At 41.1% G+C, this 25,686-nt stretch overlaps 2 protein-coding genes across 2 annotated transcripts in view; one reads left to right on the top strand and one right to left on the bottom strand.

Annotated features, from left to right (window-relative positions):
* The window catches only part of BCAT1 (branched chain amino acid transaminase 1), a 647,504-nt gene that overhangs the window by 128,342 nt on the left and 493,476 nt on the right, over window positions 1–25,686 (bottom strand). The gene's annotated exons all lie outside the window — the stretch shown is intronic.
* IRAG2 (inositol 1,4,5-triphosphate receptor associated 2) overlaps window positions 24,284–25,686 on the top strand; it is a 36,678-nt gene continuing 35,275 nt past the window's right edge. The window contains exon 1 of the mRNA XM_049782892.1: window positions 24,284–24,479. Coding sequence (XP_049638849.1) covers window positions 24,284–24,479 — 196 coding nt within the window. The remainder of the gene's footprint in view (window positions 24,480–25,686) is intronic.

Below are 25,686 nucleotides of genomic sequence, written 5' to 3'. Positions count from 1 at the left end.
TGGCAGAAAATCTGAATCTCACTGGGCATGTCCTCATTTCTGCAACTGAAAGTCAGTCTTACAATCAGTATGATTTTGTGAACTCATCTATTTCTTTGTTTCCTCTTCTTTTTCAGAAGTGTGTAAGGATAGAGGAGCTGAAATCAACCTTCATAGAGTATGGAAGCATCATAGTACATCTCAGTTTGCTGGGTCGCTTGTGATATGTGTGTGCTCCACTGGAGTAATGCAGACAACCTGCCATTGTGATTCTGGAGTTCCCAAGAAACACAAAGCAAACTGCCTCAAGAGTAAGAGTTCTTGGGGCCAGAGAGATAGCATGGAGGTAAGGCGTTTGCCTTTCATGCAGGGGGTCATTGGTTCGAATCCCGGCGCCCCATATGGTCCCCCGTGCCTGCCAGGAGCAATTTCTGAGCCTGGAGCCAGGAATAACCCTTGAGCACTGCAGGACGTGACCCAAAAACAAAACAAAACAACAACAACAACAAAAAGAGTAAGAGTTCTTATAACAAGAACTTCTCCTGTAAAGATGAACCGCTCTCCCCTGCCTGCTTGCTGCTCCTCATGGATCTGCTCCAGAGCTGTATAGGGATCTCAAAGGTGCCCCTTTTCTACTCTTTCCCCCTTTCCAAGTGCTATTTGCTGAGCTTTCTCCCACCTTCAACTCCCAGAACAGCTTCTTGGGTGCTTATATGCTCCTCCTCACTCCCCCTCACCATTCTCTTGAGCTTCTTCCTGGCCATGTGTTCTATTCTACACGCCCTTGACATACAGCATCTTACCTTATCCCTACCTCCTTCAGCTCCCCTGCTGATCCTGCTGATCCTTCTAGAAATGAATATAGTCAGCTGAGGTGAGTGTAGACAATTGGGAGAGTGACAAAGCAGCATACTCAGGCACGTAGGGAGAAATAGGGGTGTCTTTGAAAGCACCAGTAAGACTCAGCATGGGTATGTTTTTCAAATTTTTCAGGAAACTGCAGATGGTTCTATTGTTAATAAACTTCTTTCATTTGAAGTATGTGTGCCTTTTCTGTTGTCACTGGTCTCTACAGCTTTGGTAGGTCTAGTCTGTCTCCTCTTTGCTCTATCTTCCTGGTTCATGCACATGTCAAGCACACACAATCAGTGATGAGTAGCCCTACTCTGTCTTACAAATCACCATGGGTATATAGTATATTTTTGCTCTATAAGATGCACCTGACCATAAGACACACATAATTTTTAGATGAGGAAAACAAGAGATGCCAGGAGATGGCAACTAGGAACAACCAGCCTGTGAGGCTGATGTATATTTATGATACGTCGGTCCACAGCTGGTTAAACACATTTTGCCTAACACCTTTTTTACATCAAAAAATTAAAAAAAATTTTTAAATACTTTTTTATTAATATAAAAAGTGTCCCCTGCACTCAGGCTTCACCTCCAGGTGGCATTCGCTCCATAAGATGCACAGTCATTTCCCCCATCTTTGGAGGGGAGCGTGTCTTATGGTACAAAAAATATGGTACCTGTGATTTTTTTTTACCCCCGAAATAGCTAAATTTTAGTGAAGAGTTAAACAGTATCATTTTTGAAGGAAGGTCTCTACATTGCAAGCTCACACTTGCCTGGCTGTAGAGGTGGGTCTAGGCCATGGGAGAAAGAACTTTAAATAAAAATCTACACCATTAATGGTCAACTGGCTGGCAAAGGTGCAAACTAAGTTCAAGAACACTTGTAACTTTTTCGGGGAGGGAGACACACCCTGCAGTGCTCAGAGGTTACTCCTGGCTCTGCTCTCAGAAATTGCTTCTGGCAGGCTTGGGGGACTAAATGGGATGCCAGAGATTGAACCCTGACCTATCCCAGGTTGACCATGTGCAAAGCAAATGATCTACTGCTGTGCTATCAATCACTCCAGCCTACCCTTGTAATTTTCTTGAGGGAATCTGTGGATCATTTTGATTTACTTTTATTTTGTGAGTTATTGTAAGTTCACCTGGCTGTGTTCAGGGCTTACTCCTAGCTCTGTGCTCCAGGATTATTCCTGGTAGTGCTTGGTGACTTTATGTAGTGTCAGGTATTTGAACCAGAGTGCTCTAGATACATGTTTAACTGAAGAGGATCCACCATTTTAAAAAATACAGCTGAACATGCTAGTAAAGTTTGGGTGCATGGTAGTGGAATTATGTAGTTCTTGATTTGAGACATTCAAAATCCTTATAATCAAGTATTTCAGGACAAATGCCCTGCACTAATCTCAGCCAAAGATGACAGTGGAGAACCAAGGGTCATTTTACAATATTTACCCAAACCCCAAGGACATATTTTAGCCTAAAATAAAGATGTTTAAGAAAAATAAAAGACATTATTGTAATAATGCCCAGAGATGAGGCAGTATTATTAGCTGGAAGGACCAGCTCACAATATAAAGTTCACCACAAAGAGTGGCGAGTGCAGTTAGAGAAATAACTACACTAACAACTAACAACTACCACGACAATGTTAATGAGTGAGAGAAGTAGAATGTCTATCTTGAATTCAGGCAAAGGGTAGGGGAGGAGGGAAATGGGGGGTATTGGTGGTGGAAGTGTTGTGCTGGTGAAGGGGGATGTTCTTTTTATGACTGTAACCCAATTACAATCATGTTTGTAATCATGGTGTTTAAATAAAGATATAATTAAAAAAAAAAGATGCCTCAAACAAAAGAAAATTTTTTACTTTAAATGTTACTGTCCTGGGCCCAGAGAGATAGCACAGTGGCGTTTGCCTTGCAAGCAGCCGATCCAGGACCAAAGGTGGTTGGTTCGTATCCCGGTGTCCCATATGGTCCCCCATGCCTGCCAGGAGTTATTTCTGAGCAGACAGCCAGGAGTAACCCCTAAGCACTGCCGGGTGTGGCCCCAAAACCAAAAAAAAAAAAAAGATGTTACTGTCCAACCTATTATGAGGACATGAATGATTGATTACCCTCTTATATAAACTAGCACGTTAAGGGAAATGGATTGGGTTCATCTTTAAACACTAAAACCGTTAGCCACATTAATAAAATCTGTTTGGTACACCCAATTCTCTACAGCCTGTCATGAAACCACCAGTTCTTAGTCTGCAACTTATGAGCCATTATTCTCTCTTCTCTGAGTTTCCATTGCATATTTAAAAAACATGGTTAATTGAGAAAATTGCTTGCTTTCCTTTTTATTATCAACCCTTGGTTTTGTTTTGATCCATACACAGCAGTCCTCATAATTTACTCCTGGCTCTGTGAAGAGGGATTACCTTTGGCTGTGCTCAGGACACCATAGGCAAGGTATGCAAGACAAGTGCCTTAACACTATACTATCTCCCCATCTCCCCAACTCCTGTTTGCTCTTGTTTGACCTACTTGGCAGTTGATGCTGCCTTCTGTGTATATCTGTGATGTTGCTTTTATTTCATTGGGAGGGGCACATCCAGCAATGCTTAAGGCTACTTCTGGCTCTGTATTCAGAGATCACTCCTGGCAGTGCTTGAGTCATGATATAGGGTTCCAGGGATGGAACCCAGATCAGCAATATGCAATGCAAGTACCATACCTGATGGACTATACCTCTGGCCCTGACCTAAGAAAAGGCCAGTCTTTGAGACCAAGTTGCAAATTTTTTCCACCAAAGATGCAATGGTGGATGGAGATGTTGGGGGTGAGGTGGTGATAAATCCCCAAATCAGGTGCTCTTTTGGAGTAGTGCTGCTGAGTCACACATCCTGACCTCCTATTCAAAGACTTGGCCTATCAGGAGAGTGGTGCATTTTGTCCACCATGCTCTGAGTTGTTAATGCTACAAAGATGTCAGTGTGGAAAGTTCTGGATTTGTGAATGGGTTGACCATCTCTGTAGCACACAAGTCCCTGACTTTCCACAGGAGGCAACAAGAGGAAGGCTAATGCCTTGTTGCTAGGGGGGCAGGTTGAAGAGGATGGAAAGAGCATGCTATGCAGTCTTGTGCAAGAGGCTTGTAAGTATGAAATAAAGACACTCTGGAGAAGCCATCTCTAGTCAGGGGCACTGACTGTGCAGATCCTCAGAGATCAGTGAACCTACTTTACAAGTGGTATCATATGACCTGTACTGAGGTGTGCCATTTAGTCCTAGGGCCCAGCACCCCTACCTTCCATCTGTGATGTACCTCTTTCTCACATCTTCCACAGCTGCTCTTCTGAGCTGGGATTGAGGGAACCTATTTCTCCTACAAGTTCATCTGTAGCACCAGTGAGCCGAAGATGTGGTATCTGTTTTCATTTCTTCATTTCCTTCTCATGAATAGCCAATTTCTCTTTTCCCATGTTTTGCTTTTAAACTGGGCACCAGTAGAAAATCAGAGAGGTAGAGAACATCTTCACCTGAGCTTCTCTTTCTCTGTGCTGAGCTCAAAGTTGCCAACTTTTTTTTTTTTTTTTTGGCCACACCCAGCGGTGCTCAAGGGTTACTCCTGGCTGTCTGCTCAGAAATAGCTCCTGGCAGGCACGGGGGACCATATGGGACACCGGGATTCGAATATGGGACACCGGGATTCGAACCAACCACCTTTAGTCCTGGATCGGCTGCTTGCAAGGCAAACACTCTGTGCTATCTTTCCGGGCCCCAGTTGCCAACTTTTTGAGGAACGCACGCTAATGGCTGCTTCTCTGTGGTGGAGGCAGAAAACCTTTTGTGTGCATGTAGTGAGTGCCCAAAGCCAGCTGGCATTTGGTTATGGTAGTGGGCTGGGAAGAAAGTGATGCCCAGGCACATCTCTCTGGCATCTTCCTGAACTCCTGACTCTCAGGATCCTGGGCTTGCTGGCTTATTTCAATCTGGCATTCCTGGTGAAGGTGAGGAATTGTTTTTTAACATGAAGAAGTTTCTGAAGTTGGTGCCTTCCTGAGCCATCCTCTGTTGTATATAATGAATTCTACCCTAATGGAAAGTGAGAGCAGACATTGTGTGCGAGTGTTCTGGCTTTAGAAGTCATTCTGGCATCCTTTCTTAACCCTGGAGGAGCTCACAGCATTTCTCAAACCTTGGAGGGGTGTCTCTTCTTACTCTGATGATGTGTGTAGAGTATGCTTGTCTGAAGTGAAATTAATTTGAGGGTTGTAGATGAGTGTAAGTGCTCAGGTGCAGATTAGTGTTGATTAGGGTGACAATAAGTGACCTGTGCCCCAAAACAGAAATAAATAACGTGAGCTGAAGAAAAAGCATGTTTTGCTGAACTCCTTTGCAAATTCATGAGTCCAAAATTGCTATGATTTTAGCCTGCAAACATAATCATACTAAGATATATAATGAGATTATCACACACAAGCATCATATTCCTGAGACTGACAATTCTCATTATTCCAGAAATTAGATGAGTATCAGAAAAGGCTTCTTCTGTAGTTAATTCCCGTGGGTTGAATAGGACATTCAGAGAAGAAATTTTTCTTTCTTTCTTTCTTTCTTTCTTTCTTTCTTTCTTTCTTTCTTTCTTTTTGTTTCTTTCTTTCTTTCTTTCTTTCTTTCTTCTTTTTTTTCTTTCTTTCTTTCTTTCTCTTTATTTTCTTCTTTCTCTTTCTCTCTCTCTTTCTTTCTCTCTCTCTCTATCTCATTCTTTCTTTCTTTCTTCTTTCTCTTTCTTTCTTTCTTTCTTTCTTTCTTTCTTTCTTTCTTTCTTTCTTTCTTTTATTCTTTCTCTTTCTTTCTTTCTTTCTTTCTTTCTTTCTTCTCTCTCTTTCTTCTCTCTCTCTTTCTTTCTTTCTTTCTTTCTTTCTTTCTTTCTTTCTTTCTTTCTTTCTTTCTTTCTTTCTTTCTTTCTTTCTTTCTTTCTTTCTTTCTTCCTTCCTTCCTTCCTTCCTTCCTTCTTTCCTTCTTTCTGTACTTTTTGGCCACACCCAGCAGCACTCAGGGCTTGAGTTACTCCTGGCTCTGTGCTCAGAAATAGCTCCTGGCAGCCTAGGGGGGACCTTGTAGGATGCCAGGGTTTGAACCAGGGTTGGTTCTAGGCTGGCTGAATGCAAGGCAAATGCCCTATCACTGAGCTATCGCTCCGACCCAAGAAGAAATTTCTAATTTAGCCCTTATTCATTTCTACTTCACCTGCTGGAAGACTTTCAAACATCCTTCAGTCCAAGTTAAGCTAAAAAAAAAAGAAGTCACATTAGAAAATTCTTGAGTATTCATTCAATTTCTTTAACAATCTTTTAAAAATCACTTCAGAATATGGTTATCAAAGGTAATGGTTCCCATCTTCTACCATTTTGTTCTAAACCATGTGTAATGACTGATGAAATCACCAAGACATTTTATGTTAACCATCTTTTGTTGTTGTTTTGGGCTACAGCTCCCTGCCTGTGCTCAGGGCATACTTTTGTCTCGGTACTCAGGAATTCTGGTGGGACTTGGGGAACTATACTTGGTGCCAGGGTTCAAACCCAGTTGCCTTCATGCAAAGTAAGCACCCTACTTGCTATACTATCACTCTAGCCCCAATGTTAAACATGTTTTAAAGGTTTTTCTTTAGAAATACATAGCTACTCATTATGGATTTGTTTTAAAGAGATGACCAGATTTTGTACAACTGAGAATCGGTGTCTGCTCAAGTAGAAATTCAGGAATCCATAACAGTGAATACTATTGTGATAGGAATATCCACATTTTTTGTGGGCCATATGAGGCTGTGCTCAGGGGTTATTATTATTGCTATTATTATTATTATTATTTTGATTTTGGGGTTATACCCCACGGTGTTCAGGGGTTACTCCTGGCTCTGTGCTCAGAAATCGCTCCTGGCAGGCTCAGGGGACCATATGGGATGCCAGGATTCAAACCAGGGTTTGTCCTGGTTGGTTGTGTACAAGGCAAATATCTACCACTGTGCTATTGCTGCTCTGGCCCCAAATAGCCACATTATTATCTATTGTATTTGATTGTTTTTTTAACACTAAAATGATAAAAATTTATTTCATGATTTTTCTTGTAGGCATCTAAACATATCACAGGAAAGAGAAATAAGCCAAATATTTACATATTAATACTGAAAGTTTGAAACACCATTAAGAATCTTGTGAGAAAACAATTTTCAAGTTGATAGTCATTTATAAAATATTCAGGATGAACTATTTTTGTACTCAGAGGGAATTTCTTTGCAAATTATGATCATTCTTTACATATAGTTATCCTTGCTTTATATATCTGACATGCTGTGTAATTGTTCGTGACATTGACATTCTTTGAGTTAAAGTCACTAACTTCAGGTGACAGTTTACAGGAGAAGTACTTTATCTGGCAATTCTGAAAACTGCAAAAGTTACTTCTGACTCTGTACTCAGGGATCACTTCTAGCAAGCTCAGAGAACATATGAGATGTGGTACATCGAACTCAGGTTGACCGAGTATAAGTAAGGCGAGCGCCTTTCCCAAAATACTATTGTTACATCTCCTCTGTAAACATTTAGAAAGTCAGATTGGTTTGTTAACTTTTATAATTAATTTACATATTTTCATATTAACCACTTGTTGGATACATGATTTGCAAATCCTTTCCCACTCAATAGATGTCTTTTCATTTTTACTTATTTTGGGGGGTTTTGGTCACACATAGTTTTCAGGAGTCACTCTTAGCATTGTTTTAGGGACTTACAGCACTGGGGATCTAACTGGGGGTGTCAGCCATGTGCAACGCAAGCACTTAATATCTGTCCTATTTCTCTGGTTCTTTTTACTAATATTTATGCCTCTCCTCCTCCACTTCCCTTTGTCTTTTTATTTATTTATTTATTTTTTATTTTTTTGGTTTTTGGGCCACACCCGGCTTTGCTCAGGGGTTACCCCTGGCTGTCTGCTCAGAAATAGCTCCTGGCAGGCAGGGGGGACCATATAGGACACCGGGATTCGAATCAACCACCTTTGGTCCTGGATCGGCTGTTTGCAAGGCAAACACCGCTGTGCTATCTCTCCGGGCCCTTGTCTTTTTATTTTAGTTTAGTTATTTGTTCTCAGTCCTAGAAGAGCTCAGTGATTGTGCCCACTTGTTCTCGGAGGACAGTGTGGTCCCAGAGGCTCTGGCATGGGAAATCCACAGGTTGTGTACTTCAGTGCCTTAAAGTGCTCCAGTGCTCCAGCCCTTTAAACCAACTCCTAGTCTGGTCTGTTTTAATGATTGTCTCCTCCATATGCAGATTTTTTTTCAGTCTGATGTTTCCCCATTTGTTTTATTCATTTTCTTTCCATTGCAGTCACATTCCCAAAGCCATCTATAGGCCATCATCTTGGGGTTTATGGTCCTATACACATTGTCCAGTATGGAGTCTGTTGATATGTCTGGCCAGGTGATTTCTAAGCTACCATCTTGAACAAGAACCAATAAATGCTTTGAGAATATATATATATATATATATATATATATATATATATATATATATATATATATAATTTGAACCCCCAAACAATGGACTCTTCAAAGTAGCGCTTAGGAAACTCAGGGCCCACACCTAGTGTGATTTGACCAAGGGGGTAGATTGTGCTGTGGAGCCTATGATGCCAAGAAATTATACCAAGAGGAGCTCAGAGACCATGTGATGCTGGGGGAAAATTGTGCTATGTATCCAGAATACCCTTCCAAATTTATAAAACAATTACTGATCAAGTTGCTTAAAGAAAATATGACACCTTTGTTCTCCCCAAATATGGAAACCAAATACCTAAGAAAGGTTCATAGCAGAAGGAGCGCTGGAGAAAAACAGCCTTTCCTAAGAAGTAGGGAGCCCCAACTTCCTCAGAGCATTGAAGGCACAGTGACAGTGACTTGACTTCCTCATACAGACATCACAGACACAGGAGAGATTGTTGAAATTTCTCTTTTGCAACTGAGAACTCACGGGAAAGAGACCTGTATTAGAGTCATCTCTGAGTTAGCGAATCTTATGTATGATCCTGTGAGACACAAGAGCAGCCCAGCTAAGTAAGAGGAGATGACATGTGGGGAGCAGGAGGTGTTGAATGGGTGCAGCATTTTGACATACGTTTTTCAATAGCTCCTGAGATCACCCAGCTGAAAATGAGTGGCAAATGAAATTTAGCCCTCGCTATTATGTTCCATCTTCAGTCTATTATTTCAACTACAAATTGCCTGTCCTTTTACTAAAATATGATAAAATCTTCATTAAAAATATATTGGAAACCTCTAACTTGGTAACATATATCTTATTAATATTGGCCTGTTTACTTTTTGTAATGCCAAGGGGCTGAACCCAGAGCCTCGCACAAGCAAACCAAATGGTCTGCTACTGGGCCACATTCCTTACTCCTATTCCTTATTAAGTTACCAAGGTTGGAGACTTCCTTTTAGAGGTCTTTAAAATGGAGAAAGCCTGGAGCTGGAGAGATAATGTGATGCCATTGCCTTGTACACAGTGACCTCGGTTTAATCCTGGCAACCCTTAAAATCCCCCTGAGATCTATCAGGAATGATTTCTGAATGAAGATCAGTCATAAGCCATGAGCACTACTGAATGTGGACCCTAGAACTCCCTCAAAAACAAAAAGCCAAAACCATAGAGAGGCTAAAATGACCAACTCTGAACTTAAACAGAGAGTAACAAAATAAGCATCATATTTTGTGTGCAAAAAAGAATTCTACCTTTGTTTTTATCTTATGTTTGGGAGAAATACCTAGCAGTATTTGGGGAACTATGTGGTGCTGGGGATCAAGCCTGGGCCTCACTGCATGCAAGTGAAAATTCCATATTTTGGTAGTATCAGAAATAAATAAAGTACTACTTAAATTGATTATTTTTAACTTACAACTCATTGTAAGTTTGAAGAGTAGGACTTGGCACCTAAATTTGCCTAGAAACCTCATATCATTCACACGAGTTCTAATGGCATCCACAAGATAAAATCGACTTTCTACAATATTTTTCTCTGCCTCCTTCTTCTCTGGTAACCAACACAAGGGCTGCTGTGATTGTTAGAGGATGCCTGCTGAGGAAAGTAGGTTTGTTTCTGCTACAAAATATATAGATTTTAATGCTGAAGGCTGAAAATTGAATGGGCCAAGGAAATTAAGAATAAAATACTGTAGGAGGGCTCAAGGAGGAACATCATCATTTTAACAGCAGACATCATGGGCCAACTCTTTGCAACCTTTTCCCAACTTAGGTGATAATGAGTTAAGGAAAGCAAGACAAATATCTGTCTCCATAAAACTAACTTCTATTCGAGATATTGTCTATGAACAAATTAGTATAATGATATAATCTGCAAGGGACTGACTGGTAAATGACATGAAGGAGTTAAAGCAGGTTAGGAAGACTAGGAGAGAAGTTGGGAGACCTGGTTTTATTTTATTTATTATTTTTTTGGATTTTGGGCCATACCCAGCAGTACTCAGGGGTTACTCCTGACTCTGTGCTCAGCAGTCACTCCTGGCAGGCTCTGGGGACCATATGGGATGCTGGGAATTGAAGCCTGGTCTGTCCCAGGTCGGCTTCGTGCAAGGCAAATAAATGTCTTACTACTGTGCTACCACTCTGGCCCTTGGAGACCTGATTTTAGAAGGAATAGCCAAGAAAGACCAATATGAGAAGTTGTGGAGAGGACTAAAAGAAGACACTCAAGTACCCAGGATGAACATCAATGTTAAATTCATCAACCAACTTCTAGAAAACTGAGGATCCTGGAAGGTATCTTAATAGTACACTGCTTACTTGTATGAATGAGGTTCAGAATTCAATCCCACGCATCATAAAAGCAAAGTAATAGCAACCTAATTTCAAATTAAACAGATTATACACCATGACCAAGTAGGATTTGTCTGTAGGATGCAGTGAAGTTTGACAAGTATAAATCACCCAATGTGGTATGTCATGCCTGGACAAAAATGATCATCATTATAAAGGCAGAAAGCATTTGCAAAAATTCAGCACTCTATTGTGTTCACATCCTACTCATGCTGAAAAACTTACAAGTATTTCTCTAAAATAAGGCACAAGGCAAGCATGTCAATTCTCTTTTGCTATTCAATGTAGACTTGAAAGTTCTAATCATGGCAATTAGTCCAAACAAACTAAAAGACATCCATGTTAGAAAGAAAGAAACAAAATTATCTATTTGTAGATGGCAAACTGTATCATATATAAAATCCTAAAGATGCTACAAAAACTTTTGAAGTAATAAATTCAGCTAAGCTGTAAATACAAACTCAATATACAGGGACACCTTGCATTTCTATATACAGTGTAAAAGCCCAAAAGGAAATTAATAAAACAATTCTATTTATAGTATTACCTAAAAGAGTAAATTGTGCAAATGGAAAATTATAGATTTCTGAAAGAAATTAAATATAATAAACACAAATCTAACAATAAATTAATAATAATAAATTAGAAGACTTAATATTGTTAAAATATTTAAATCAGGGCCAGAGTGATAGCACAGCAGTTAAGGCATTTGCCTTGCATGCGCTCAACACAGGATGGATTCTGGTTCAAATCCTGGCATCCTATATGACCCCCGAGCCTGCTAGGAGCAAATTCTGAGTGCAGATCCAGGAGTATTCCCTGAGCTCTGCTGGATGTGACCCTAAAACAAACAAACAAACAAAAATTTAAATCAACCTTCAGATTCAGTGTAATTCCAATCAAAGTGAGAAAGACTTTTTAAAAAACAGAAGAAGGAAAAACCCTTAATATTCACAAGTAATCACAAAGGATCCCAAATATTGAAACAATATTGAAGAAGAGCAAAACTTTAAATATCACACTTTCTGGCTTGAAAATATATTACAAAACTACAATACTTAAAACCATATGACAGTGACATAAGGACCAACATTTATACAATCTACACACCAGAAATAGACCTTTTCTTATATGGTACACTGAGCTTTGACAAAACACAAGTACTATACATAGAAGAGGGTAGTTTCTTTAAGTGTTTTGGAAAAAGTGAATACTGATACAAAAGAGTAAAGTTGGATCCTTATATCATAGAAAAAAATCAATTTAATTTGGACCAAAGACTTCAGCACAGAAAAAAATCAATTCAATTTGAGCTAAAGATTTCAGGATAGAAATGCCATGGCATAATTCCTAAATATAAAGCCAAAAGTAATCCTTGAGCACAGTTGTATGTGGCAAAAAAAGGACTTTATTATAGAATGTATGACTCTAAGAACTAAAGGAGGAAAAGCTTCCTGACACTGATTTTAGCAATAATTTCTTAAGTACCAGGCCAGAAGTGTAACCAACAAAAGTAAAACCAGATAATTTTCTATCAGAATAAAAAGCTTACTCACATCAAAGGAATTACCACAGTAAAGAAGTAACCTGTAGAAAAAGACAAATATTTGCAAACCATCTATTTGATAATTGTTTTTTTTGTCTTTAAACTAGAATTTATTGGTATACAAAATTCTGTTTCATAGATAAAGTGACATCTTTGCAGCTTCTATTGCACCAAGTATTGAAGATTAAAAACACAAACACACAAAAGAAACATTTGATAAGTGCTTTTTAAAACAACATATAGGAAAAAAAAACTCTTAAAATGCACTAACTTATTTTACTGGTCTCAAAAACAGATGTCCTCCCAAAGACCACGTGATATTGGCAACAACTGTATGAAAATAGACTGAACGTCACTCCTCAGCGACATGCAAATATAAACCACAATGAGTCACTGGAACAGTGATGAATGAACCACACCTGTGAAGAAGGGCATTCTCAGATACAAGAGATGCCAACTGTTGGTGAAGATGTCAAAAACGGAAATACTTGTGACTGTTGGTGGGAATGTAAAATGATATGAGTGCAATGGGAAAAAAAGTATGGAGGTGCCTCAAAATAAAACCCACATAGCACCCTCTGATTCAGCAATTCCACTTCTGGATCAACACCTAATGAATTGAAAACACAGAAAATACAAAGGAATTTACACGCCTACATTCATCGCCACACAATTCGCAATAGCCACACTATAGAAGCAATCTGAATGCTAGTGGATTGCAGAAAAAAGATACGATCCATAAGCACATGCAGTGGGCTAGTAGTTATGCAAATACTTTTTGCTACATTGGAGGACATGCATGAATCTTGAAGTCATTATATTTAAGTGAGACAAACCTATCGCTGCAGGACAGGTGTCCCATGCTTTCATGCAAATGAAGAATCTAAAATTGTCTCCTCGAGGCAGAGAGTAGAATGGTGGTTTTCAGAACCCAGGGGAGGAAGCAATGAGCCATTGCTGGTATATTACAAGATGAGTTCTAGAGCTCTGTCCTATATAGCACTGTGCTTGTTGCTAGGCAACCTCCTATTCTCTGGAAAATGTGTTAAGATCTATATTCGATATTCTTACCACATTTAGAAAATCAACCATGAGCTCAACACTGATACAAATCAACACTGCTCAATATAATGTGGGTCCAGGGTATCTTTTTTATTTGGGGGATATTCAGGAGGCCTCAGTGCCCCTCCCTGATGTTTTGTGGCCAGCTGAACCAGTGGTTCAATGTGAGAGGCTGAGATTGTTGCTTGAAGCCAGCAATGCTGGGGATTAGCAGGGCCACATTCAATGGTGTTAGGAGGACCTTTTGGTACGAGGAATAGAATTAGGTGGCTTCATATAAGGTATACACACCTGGCCTTCTGTATTATTCTCTGGCCCCAAGTGTTCATTTTCATTCTGGTTTTGGCTTATTTTGTGGTTGGTCACTCTCTGTGACCATCCTGATCTGTCCTAAGGTCTGTCTCTGCAGTCAGGGCTGGCTGGAGCCTTGCACAGTGGGATTCCAAGATGGAGGGACTATGGCAAACAGACAGAAGGGGTTCACTCAACAACATCACCCTCTCTACTCTCAAGCACCCCAAGTCTTGGCATCACTTTGAAGAGACCACAGAGGGGTTTGGCAAAAATACTCGAAAATTGGGGAGAGGACAGTGGTGGAGGGAATGAGACAGCTTCCCCACCTAGGTCCTGCCTCCTAAGACTGAGACCAATATTCCTAGGGAAAACTGACCCAGGACACCAAGCACTCCCTCTCTCTCCTCCCTTCTCTTCCTTTCCTTTCTTTTCCTCCTGAAGCTGTACCTGCTCTCCAAGTCTCTCTGTGGCTCCATCATTCCAGCAGTTGGTAACCATTGCCAAGTGCCCCCAAGCCATTGAAATATTCCAGTGTGAGCCAGAAGAGAGTCCTATCCATAAATACGGGGGGGGGGGTGTTTATCTCTGTGACATTTTTACCTGGGTGCTTGTCAGAGAGCTGGTTTGATACCACTTCCCATGGATGACTCTGCATTGAAATCTCACTAGCATCTTGTGGTCTGAACTTTTGTTTTCACTCTAAGCAGCAACAACTAGAAGCCACAAGGCAATGGCAGGAAGATGTCGTCAGCCCAGAAACCATCCTTGAGGAGCCAGTCTCAACTCTTTCCACTACTGTCGGAGCAGGTACTGGGACCCTGGAAGACAAGATGTTCCAGGAAGTGTGTGATGGCCCTCAAAACCACTGGGTCTGCCTGGAGAAGGAACCAGCACAAGCAAGAGGAACTGCCAAATGGAGTCCCCCCCACCACCAGCAGCAAGCGGAGGAAGTCCGGGGGAGTTGGCAGAGGGTGTGAACAGCCTGATGAAAGTCCTTTGCAGAGGAGGCTGGTGACTTCGCAGGACTAGGAAAGAAGCTGCAAACAGAGCTGCTGAGGATCGGGTGCTAGCTTATCTCTTCCCTGTGAAGCAAAGCACATTGCAGAGCAGAGGCTCTCTGGCTTTCTGGCTTTCTCAGCTTATTGCTGAATTGTGCTTTGTGCTCTCTGTTCCCAGGTGAGGGATCTGAGCCAAGCAGGCCCCTCTGCCAGCCAGGAAGTACAGGCTTTGCGGCATCAATTAGAGGAAGTGATTTCGGAAGCCCCCCCGCCACCCCCCGGCTCTCCAGACTATAAAAACCAAGGGAACCAGCCTTGCCGGACTCTGGAGCAGACGAGGAGAGCACAGAAAAGTGAGTAGCCTGAGTGTTCTGGGACCAGGAAGAGTCTGCCTCTCCTTCCAGCTGCTGTATGCGCTGAGGTCAGGTTCTTGGGCCTCCCCGGGGCCTCCCTCATGCCCAGTAGGTAAAATGATCCAATCCCCTCCCTTGGGCAGGTCAATGATCAGCTGTTAGTTCTTGCAGAATTGAATGGGACTTCACACTCTCCATAAAAGTCAAAGTGTCATAAAGTACATGCAGAGGCTATTTGAATTTGTAGGCAGTCCTGATTTTTATAAACTAGTCCAGACCCACATGGCAGGAAAGGTCCTGCCTCTCTACTTTAAGTAGTAATTTTAGGTCTGGGAAGAATATTTGTGTAGTCATGTGTAATGGGCAAGTGTAAAGTTATTTTTAATTGTAATACATTGTCTTTTTTGCTTTAAAACTATGAAGATGTGTAAAACGTGTCATTTTCAGTGAGAAGATAATGGTCAAATTACAGATGGCAGATTATTTAAAAGCCAAGTTTATACAAGAAATATAGTTTGGCAAAAAAAAATAGTAAAGCTTATCTATTTGACAATTTCTGAGGCCAGCCTCTTGTTTGCAGAAGTGCAAAAGGCCTTTTTATAGAAAGTTATTCGTTTGGCTAATAGCCTGTTGCAAGCCTGAAATAAAATGTTCAGACTTGTGTTTGTGTTGGAGTTACTGCACCTAATCTACCATTATATAAGAGAGTCACCTAAGAGTGAAGAGTAATTGGCTAGTTTGAAATAGCAATGGTTATTCCACATTTTCTTGCTTTTCTAAACATGGTAGGAATAGTTAGTTTTTGGCAATTCTGTATACCAGTTTATTTTGATAAGTTTTTTCTAATAGGACGAATGCTTTTTATTACATAATCTGGTATTAATTCTTTTTTTTTTGTGTGTGTGTGTTATTAATTCTTATGGTGGTGCAGTTTATTTGGAGGGTTTTTGGGATTAGAAAATGTCCACTAGGAAACATGAGTAGCAAGGCTTTTAAAATATGTTCACTCTAGATACTGCCTGGATGATTCATCTTTTGGTCCAGTTATATTTATCTCTGATTAAATGAATATTATGGCCCATGGTTTTAGAAAGATGAAGATGTATCGCCTCACATTCCTTGATTTCCTTGTAGTACCTCCCTTGAACAATTAGTTTTTGTAACTATCCCAAAATTTATCTTATGGACATTAGGAACTTACTGCTCTCTCCTGAGTGTATCCCAAGGCACCAGTGGAGTAAATTCACTAAAACAAAACAAAATAAAAAGCACCATGAAAGTTCATAAAATGTATAACTCTTTTCTGCTGTGAATTTTGCATACAAGGTGTCCAAATTTATTGATTGACTTATTTTTTTTCATCTTTTACAGTCTGAAGAAGCCATGTCTCTTTTAATTTTCTCTGCAAGCCATTTGCTTACCTAGATCTTTCAAGGCCCCTTCAAAAGCAACCTTAGAGCACAGTGGGAAGTTTAGGTGGCACATGTTTTCAAAATGTTCTAGGGAGCAGATTTTTGAGATAGATTTTGAACAAATGTCAGTGAGGCAGGAGGGTTGTCACACATGCTACCATCACGGTCCCCACATATTGCTTAAATTCTGAGTCAGAAAATAAAAATACTGAAATTTTTTTTGCTCCATCTGAATCTTCCTGGGCACTTGAATAAATTCACTAGCTATCTAACCAATGCTTTCTGCTGCATCTCAGATTCATGAACAATTGTATTCCTTCTAAATGTTCCGAGATTGATAAATCTTTCAGAATTTGTCAGGAACAGGGCAGCTCTTGATGACAGTTGATCAGAAATCCTGAACTTGTGTTGAGGAAAAGATATTGATTAAGTTTCCTGTGGTGATGTCTGGACTGAGGTTGAGACACTTAGAAAGTGCTTGTCTTTGTGAAAATTGACAGTAGCAAGGTTGTGTTTCTTGAGTGGTTGTATATTTTGATTATTTGGCTTTTGATCTTCATATTTATTTTATTCTGTTCACAAAGGCAATGCTGGATGAATAAGGAAATGTTGGCTTTAAAAAGATATGAAAAGAGCTGAAGAGATAGTACAAGGGTGGGGCATTTTCCTTGCACATGGCAGACCCGACTTCCATCTCAGGGATCATGTATAATCCCTTGAACCTAAAGGCATTGGATGTAGCCCTAAAACCAAACAAATAAAAATATGCAAAAAGTTTCTTAGAACTTAGGAGAGCATGTGTTAGCTGTAATCTAATATACTGGTTACATGAACTAACATCCAGTGTACCAGTTAAGTTAACTAACCTGCAATGATATTAATATCTAATTTACATGAACTAAATTATCTAATTCAAACTGTCTTCACTTTTCATATTTTGTTTGACCATAGCTAACAGGAAATTTTTATTGAATGACATTTAGTAGACCATCAATTACCTTTAAGAACCATCTGTATCCCAAGAACTTTCTGTACATGGTCATTCTTTGAATGTTCAAATATTCTTTCTGTATATAAACTTAGTGTTTTGAAAGGAAGTCCATGTGGCCTTCTCACCTGAAATCCTTTCTAGCCTCTAATTCCAACACAGAAGGCATCAGGTCTAAAGTGCCTCAAGGCTAGTGTGATGTGGAAGCTCCATATGCTGCATCCAGAGCAGAGATGAGGGAGATTCAACCAAGAAAAAGGTTCAAGAGACCCACTCCTATAAAGCCAGGAGAAACTGGGAAAGGAGGAGGACCCAGGAGAGAGCCTTTCAACTACTAATGGCTAAACTATGATTGGTATCTACGTTTCTCAGGGTCTCTTGTTAGCCCTGTTTATCTCATAAAGCTATTTCTTGTTCATTCTTGTAATTTTAATTCCTTTCATAGATTATGAAATGCTCAGATTCATGCACAGCCCAACCAGTTTGACAAAGGAACACAGAAACACAGAATTTGTATAACCCAGAAGGTTCCCTTGTGCCACTTCCCACACCACCTTCCCAAACAACAGTCATCAGCCAATGCTCTGATTTTTATCTAGAGTTAAGTTGTGTGCACTTCTTGTCCACTTTTTATCAGTTATGTTAATATTTTTGAAATGCAGCCATGTAGCATTTATGGTGCTTGTCCTTGCACCTTTTGGGGTGTTTCTAAAATAAACATCTCACCATTTTCCTCATTATTGGGAAATTATTATTATATAATATTATTGATTTAGAGATTATTATGGAGAAAGCTGCTATAAAGAAATTCACACAAGTCTTTGTGTAGACACATTATTAGGAGAGGAAGTTGGACTGTTCTTGACTTTGTTCTCAGGGATTACTCCTAATTGTAATTTGGGGACCATATGCTATGGCAGAGATTGAATCGAGGCTAGCTGCATGCAAGGCAAGCACTTTAAGCCCTGTATTATCCCTCTGCTACAATAGTCTTTTTTTTGTTGTTGTTGTTTGGGGATGTCACACTTGGTGGTGCTCCGGGGTTACTCCTGGCTCTGCTTAGGGATCATTTCTAATGAGGGGGTCAAGGTCCCACATAGGGTGCTGGAGATTGAACCTGAGCCAGCTGCCTGCAAGTACCCTGGCCACCATACTTCATTCAGCTCCTACATCCATTTTTTAATATACCATTTTATAGAATGAGATGACTACACATATAAAACTCCTTCCTGTCCAGGCATTAAGCATGACTGATAGCTGGTATGATTGGTCTCTGATACTATGGTTTTGATTTTCAAGAGTCAGCTAACTACAGGCCTTAGTTGCAAGTTTCCTGGTGGAGCCATCTAGAAAGCTGTTTTCTCTCTGCTTCCTTCCAAGCTCTGCATCTGATGCTCCCTGGTCCCACCCTGTTTCCAGTGGCACTGGCCAGGGACACATGGCCACTGTCTTATTTGTTTCTGTGAGACCATTAGTCCATCACACAGCAGGCTTCACTCCAAACAGGAGTAGAGGAATATAAAAGTACAGATAAATAAGGGTCATAAACCAGTTTGCTTTGCCTTTGGAAACATATGGAAATAGGCGCTACATGTCACACCAAACAGCTATTGGCAACAAGGTTTAGAGTCTGAATGTTTAGAGAAAGATTGTTTCTAAAACCCAAGATTGTCTGCCAGGAGAGCAGATGGGCAAATCAGACGGTTATATACTAACTTGGTTTCTTTGGAAATACAAGTTGAATTGGGGAGTTGGGAGAGTTCAGGAGTCACCCACATCTTCACAGATGCTTTGTGGCTCCCCTGTGAGCACAGAGGCTCTAGATTACATGGAGGTGGGAGAAGGGTGTCCATGCTGCTTATTATTCTGCTGGTAGAAGGGCCACTGTATTTTGGTTGTGATGCTTACCCAGGACTTACCATACACTTTCAGTTACAAGTGGTTACAAGTGTGCCTCTGTGTGTGCTTCCTGGGATGTTTTCACACTCCTTGTTGTGGTGGGCTGATTTCTGTACCCTCTTGCATCCCCAAAAGCAGGACCATCCAGAGCTCATGTACAAGACTCTGGCTAGTGAACTCTTCTCAGGCATTCAATATCTCTGTTCTTAATTCAGTTAACACATGAAAAAATTAAATGTAATCATTACTAAAATTTTGTTTTAAAAAAATGTAATTCCGGGGATAGCATGGAGATTTGCCTTGCATGTAGGACTATGATGGTTCGAATCCCAGCATCCCATATGGTCCCCTGAGCCTGCCAGGAGTGATTTCTGAGTGTAGAGCCAGAAGTAACCCCTGAGCACTGCTGGGTGTGACCCAAAAATTCAAAAAATAGAAAAAAGAATTCCTTAAATATAAATACTTGAAAGTATTTTTTTTCCTCCTACAGGGACTAGGATCACTATGTCAAGTTGGTTGGGAAAAGTCATTTTTGCCAAAAATAATCTTACAAAATAGAATTTGATGGGGCTGTAGAGAGTAAAGCATTTGCCTTGCATGTGGCCAACTGGGATTTCAACTCCAGCATCCCAAATGGTTTCCTGACTCCCACCAGGAGAGATCCCTAAGCACAGCAGGTGTGGCCCCCCCCAAAAAGACAAACAAATAAAAGTAGCCCAGAAAAGGCAATTAGATGACATGCTTTTGACATATGTAAGCAATTTTTTCATGACTCAGAATTTTTTCATGATTTTGATATATTAAATTATTGGACTTGAAAATAAGTCACAGATTTTGATGTGCTTTGGATAACAGAGTATCTGCTAGGAATTTTTCTAGTTGCTAGCAATGAAAAAAAAGTGGTGGTTATTAATATGCCTCCATTTAGCAAAGCATCCTACTGCTGTTTTCTGTTTGACTTTTCTTTTCATCTTCTGTGGGCTGAACAAACAGTGGGGCTTATGAGCCCATGGACTGAGTAGAAGTGTGAACATTTGCTAAGTGAGGGAAGTACATGAACATTTGCCTCTATATTGTTGATTTGGAGATTAGGGTCTAGTTCCTGGCCCTTGATTCTGAGCCCAAGAAGGAGCCTAGGCTGTTGAATAGGTGCTATGTGACAGTAAAATTCAGTGTTCAGTAGGAATTTCTTTGGCATTTTCGTCTTTGTAGAGATGAGAATTGGGAGTTACTGGGAAGTTGATTTCAGTTAAACTGAATGACACATATATTTGTGGGGTTGGAAAAGAAGAGGGGCAATACTAGCAGTGTTCAGGGCATACTCCCAACTCTGCACTTAGGATCAGTCCTAGTGGGGCTCTGGACCAGATGAAATGCTCAGAATCCAACTCTGTTGGCCCATGCAAGGCAAGCATTCTACCTGTTGTACTATCTCTGTGGTACATGGCCAGATATATTTCATGAGCTCAGTATGCTAGGCACTGCCCAACAGGTACCTGGTCTTAGCTCTATTACTCATGGGGATGATTTCAGCCTTAATATCACTAGTGTCCTCAAGGGATCAGACCTGCTTGTAGGATTGGGGTTCCAGGCACACCCTCACCCCACCTCACTTCCTATCTCACCTTTGGTGAGGCACCTCTGGTGCCTTAAGTCTTGTTGGGGAATTTATGACTTTGTAGGGAGGTAGACTGAATGGCTTTTAAGGCATATTCCTACTGTCAGAAGGAATGATGCTACCAGAGGGACCAGAGGAGAACCTCATAGCTCTTAAGATTCATCTCCAGAAGGACCCATCATTCTGCTCCTGGCCCACTTGGTTTTCAAGCCAGAAGTGAGAAAGGCCAATCACAGAGGCTAAAAATGAAATAAATTGAAGAAAGGGAATGTAGGTAACATGTCCTTTTAAATTGTTTCTGACTTCTCCTTCAAGCAATCTTTGGAGCAGTCAGAAAGAAAGTAATTATAGGACAAACAACTTCACAAACTGCTGTTAGAGTAAAACCCACATGCAAAAAAGTGTTGTGTGTGTTGTCTGTGCAAGGTGTCTGATGTGCACAGGGTCCTGAAGCTAATTGATAATGTACCATACTTTTTGGTTGAGAACCAGGGCCAGTGGTGCTAGCAGGAGCAGAGGGCAGGATTCTCTTCTGGAGGTATTCGGGTACCAAGCTGAGGATAGAACGCAGGATTCCCACATGTGGCCCTGTGAGCTATCTCCTTAAGTCTCCACTACATATGATCTGTTACTATAAAGCTAATTAACTGGAAGAAACAAAGACACTTCTATGGTGCTACTAGGAAACATGAGTAGGGGAGATCTCAGAGGGTGAGTGGCTCTGAATGGAGTCCCAGAAATGTTCTTATCATTGGAAAATGCCCCATCTTTGGGCCTGGGGGCTCCTTCAGATGCTCCCAACTATGTATAGTTTTGACTGGCACTTCCAGTGGCCATCCTTTTCCTCCTGCTCGAACTAAGCTCTGAGCTCTCTCTAGTGCAAGAGCTTATGGCTCAGTTCTACTTGCCTTCAGCTCACAAGTGGAGCTCTTGGCTTTGTTTGTAGCTGAGGAACACAGGTGGAGGTTGGGGCTGGAGAAGAAAGTGAGAGTGAGACTTTCTTGGATCCATCTCCAGGGCAGAGACAGACTTGATTGTTTAAGCAAAACAACCAGCAAAACTTATCCCTCTGGGAGATGGAGTCAAGTAGTGCCCGAAAGGCCCCACGAATGTTGTGGCAAATAAAGCTCTACATTTAAACATACTTAAATCACATCAATGATATCAGTAAAAGTCTGTTCTAACATAACTATTAGATAAGGATCTGCTTCTTGGAACTAGACCACAGTTTCATTACCATAGAATTTTTACTGCCCCTCACTTTTAACTGCTCTGAGTTCTATTATCACCAAACAGCTTTTTTGGTCTCTGCCTAATGATTTCAATGCTGAGACTTTTTGGTTTCCTGTTCCTGTTCTATTTGTTTTATCAGCAGGATAAAAAAAATGTGGAGACTGACAACAGAGGATTGCACTTAAAAATGTGTTTTCTTGGGACCAGAGAATACACAGCAGTAGGACATTGCCTTGCATGAAGCCAACCAGGATGGACCTGAGTTAGATCTTTGACATCCCATATGGTCCTCTGAGCCTGCCAGGAGCGATTTCTGAGCACAGAACCAGGAATAAACCTGAGCACTGCTGGGTATGGCCCAAAAACAAACCAAAGAAATGTGTTTTCTTGGGAGCTGGAGCGATAGGACAGCACGGTGCTTGCCTTGCATGTGGCCTATCTGAGTTCTGTCCCTGACATCCCATAGGTCTCTTGAACAACAGTAATAATTCTGAATGCAGAGGCAGGAATTAACCTGAGCGTCACCAGGTATGCTCCCCAAACAAACAAACAAACAAAAGACTTGTGTTTCTTTACACTACACCACAGGTAGTACTCCCTTGTTCACTTCTCTTTTGGCTTGAAATTCGTCTCTCTGACCCTCTCATTCAGACCATCTTCCCTCTTGGCAGGTCTGTTCCCCAGAAAGAATCCCCTGATCCTCACCTCTTGGTCTGAACATTTCTGATTCAACAGCCTCTTCAAGAGAAATTGGTAAGTTGAAAAATTTGGACAAAAATGTAAAACTGGTTGTGAATAACTAGCTGTGCCCAAATTGAAAGTTCTATTTTTAGTATCAGAACTCAAAACAAGATGGATTTTTCTTGAGGTATAAATAGTGAGGCTATGGATATCTGTTCTTTGTTTGGATCATCCATATGGATCCTGTCCCAGAAGCCTCAAGAAAGGAAATATTGAAAATGTGGTAGTGCCATGTTGGAAAGAATGAAAAACCTTCTTTTTTTCAAGCTCCAAAATAATAGGAGAGAAAGCCATTGGGAACAGGTGCAGTTATTCTGTTGTTGTTGTTGTTGTTGTTGGTTTTTTTGTTTGTTTGTTTTTGGGCCACACCCGGCGGTGCTCAGGGGTTACTCCTGGCTGTCTGATCAGAAATAGCTCCTGGCAGCACGGGGGACCATATGGGACACCGGGATTCGAACCAACCACCTTTGGTCCTGGATCGGCTGCTTGCAAGGCCAATGCTACTTTGCTATCTCTTCAGGCCCGTTGTTTTGTTTTTTTAAATCAAGCTATTGAATCCAAAATGATAATCCAGCAGGTAGGGTGCTTGTCTTGCTCATGGCCAATGCAAGTTCACAAGTTCAATCACTAGCACCCCATATGGTCTCCTGAGCACCATCAGGAATGATTCCTGTATACAGATTCAAGAGGAAGATCTGAGCACCATTGGGTGTGATCCTCCACCAAAAAAGGCTATGGTTTTTTAAATAAGAATGATAGAACTTTTGCTCAAAAGCTGTAAAGCTTTTTTGCATACCCTAATTTATTTGCTCTCAATGTCTCTCTCCCGTGGAGAGGCAGAATCAATAATGAGGTAGAGTCCATTGCCTAGCTGAGTAGCTGATAATTCTTGATTTCTCTCTGTCACATAGTGGCCTTTAACAGTCTAGGGGGTGGGCAGCAAGGGTTCACCAAAGGGCTCTGAACTTCACACAGTCTTGTGACTGCTCTGTGCTGCTATGTGAGCCCTGAAATTTCAGTGGGAACTTTTTTGAGTTTTAATTTATTTTGTTTTTGTTTTTGGGTCATACCCGTTGACTCTCAGGGGTTACTCCTGGCTATGCACTCAGAAATCGCTCCTGGCTTGGAGGGACCATATGGGACGCTGGGGGATCGAACCATGGTCTGTCCTAGGCTAATGCTTGCAAGGCAGATGCCTTACCTCTAGTGCCATTGCTCTGGCCCCTTAATTTATTTTTTATTGTGATGTTTGGACTAGAACCCAGGGCCTTACACATGCAAAGTGTGTGTTCTTTTATAGAGCCACAGGTCTATGTCCGGACACCTTTGTAAAACATTGCCTCACAGCTATATTGTGAAGAATTTTTGAAAACTGTAGTTTATGAGGCCAAGGTATAAGTAAGTACAGGGGTTAAGGAGCATGTCAGGCTCCTTGGGACCTCCTGGGCACCACCTATGTGTCCCTGGAGACCCTTCTAGGTGGACCTGGTGGTCCCTGTCACTACAGGGCCCAAGCAGCATCCCTATCTATCCAAAGCTGGGTGCCACACTGATGAACCTCAGAACAGAGGCAGGAAGCAGAGTCATCCTCAAGTCGAACGCTGCTTCCTATGTGGGTAAACTCACCATTATGGGATGATCTACTCTAGACCACCCTGAGGAGGACTTCAAAGACAGGAGCACTAAACACTGAGCTGCAGGCTGGGAATCATGAAATAGAGGATTTGATGCCATAGATCATGGAATAGAGGATTTGATGCCATAGATCACCTAGTGTTCCCCCCAGCCAGTATCACTCACTGCCAGGCTCCAGTCACAGGGCCATATGAGCTGTGTGGCAGTGTTCATGGATTGTGCATTTCCTGCAGGAAAGGACTGAGTGCTGAGGAGTAGGCAGGCCAGCATCCCTGCCCCAATGGTCTAGCTTTAATCTGTGATGCAGTGACCCGCAAATTGCAGATGGGCGACCCCTTTCATTGCTTAGCAGGTGAGGGTTTTCTGTCTCACCCACCCACCAACCAGCTATTTTGAACGTGTTCACACTGGTATATATCCTCAGTAGCTCACACTTGAAAATGTTTTGTCTTGGGCAACAATTGAATGCAGGGCTTACACTTTTGAGATGCTTTACCTTTGAACCATGTCCCCTATTCCTTGAATGGGGCTTAATGAACACACATCTCAGTGCTAGTATCAATGTGTTTAATACTTAGTTTTTTCATCATCACCAGTCCTTAAGAAAGGTAGGAGGAATATGTTAAAATGTTCAGAAAATTGGTTTAATTTTACTTGTTTTCCTAAGCAATAGAGTTCCCAAGAGGGAAAGAAGTTATGTACACAGGGCCAAAGAGGCATTATAGTGGATAGGGCACTTGCCTTGCATGAGGGCAATAGGAGTTTGATCCCGAGTCACATACGGTCCCTGAAGCTCTGCAAAAAGTGATTTCAGACCCCTGACCACTATTAATGTGACCTTAAAAAAAAAGAATGTTTATGCATATGCAAGTACATCCACTCTGTCTAGTTGAGACACATGGTAAATCCAGTTTGAATAGACCCATTGAATAGACCTGGAATAGACCTATTTTATTCCCTTTCTCTCTCCTGTAGAAAACTTCACGGCCAAACAGAAGTTTCACATCTGAATCTGACAGTTTCCCATATGGAGCTAGCCAGGCCTGGCTTCCAGTGAAGGCTAACCCGCAGGAGAGAAACCATGGTGCTTTAGAAGTGACAGGAAGACCCAGGTGAGTTCCAGGATTCGAAAATTGAAGCTTCCACATCCTGGTAGCCATTTTTGCTGATTTAATATTCCTACCTCAT

The sequence above is a fragment of the Suncus etruscus genome, chromosome 11, assembly GCF_024139225.1.
Source record: "Suncus etruscus isolate mSunEtr1 chromosome 11, mSunEtr1.pri.cur, whole genome shotgun sequence".
NCBI classification, from domain to species: domain Eukaryota; kingdom Metazoa; phylum Chordata; class Mammalia; order Eulipotyphla; family Soricidae; genus Suncus; species Suncus etruscus.
The sequence above is the reverse complement of the archived record's forward strand: the minus strand, read 5'-3'. Positions and strand labels throughout refer to the sequence as shown.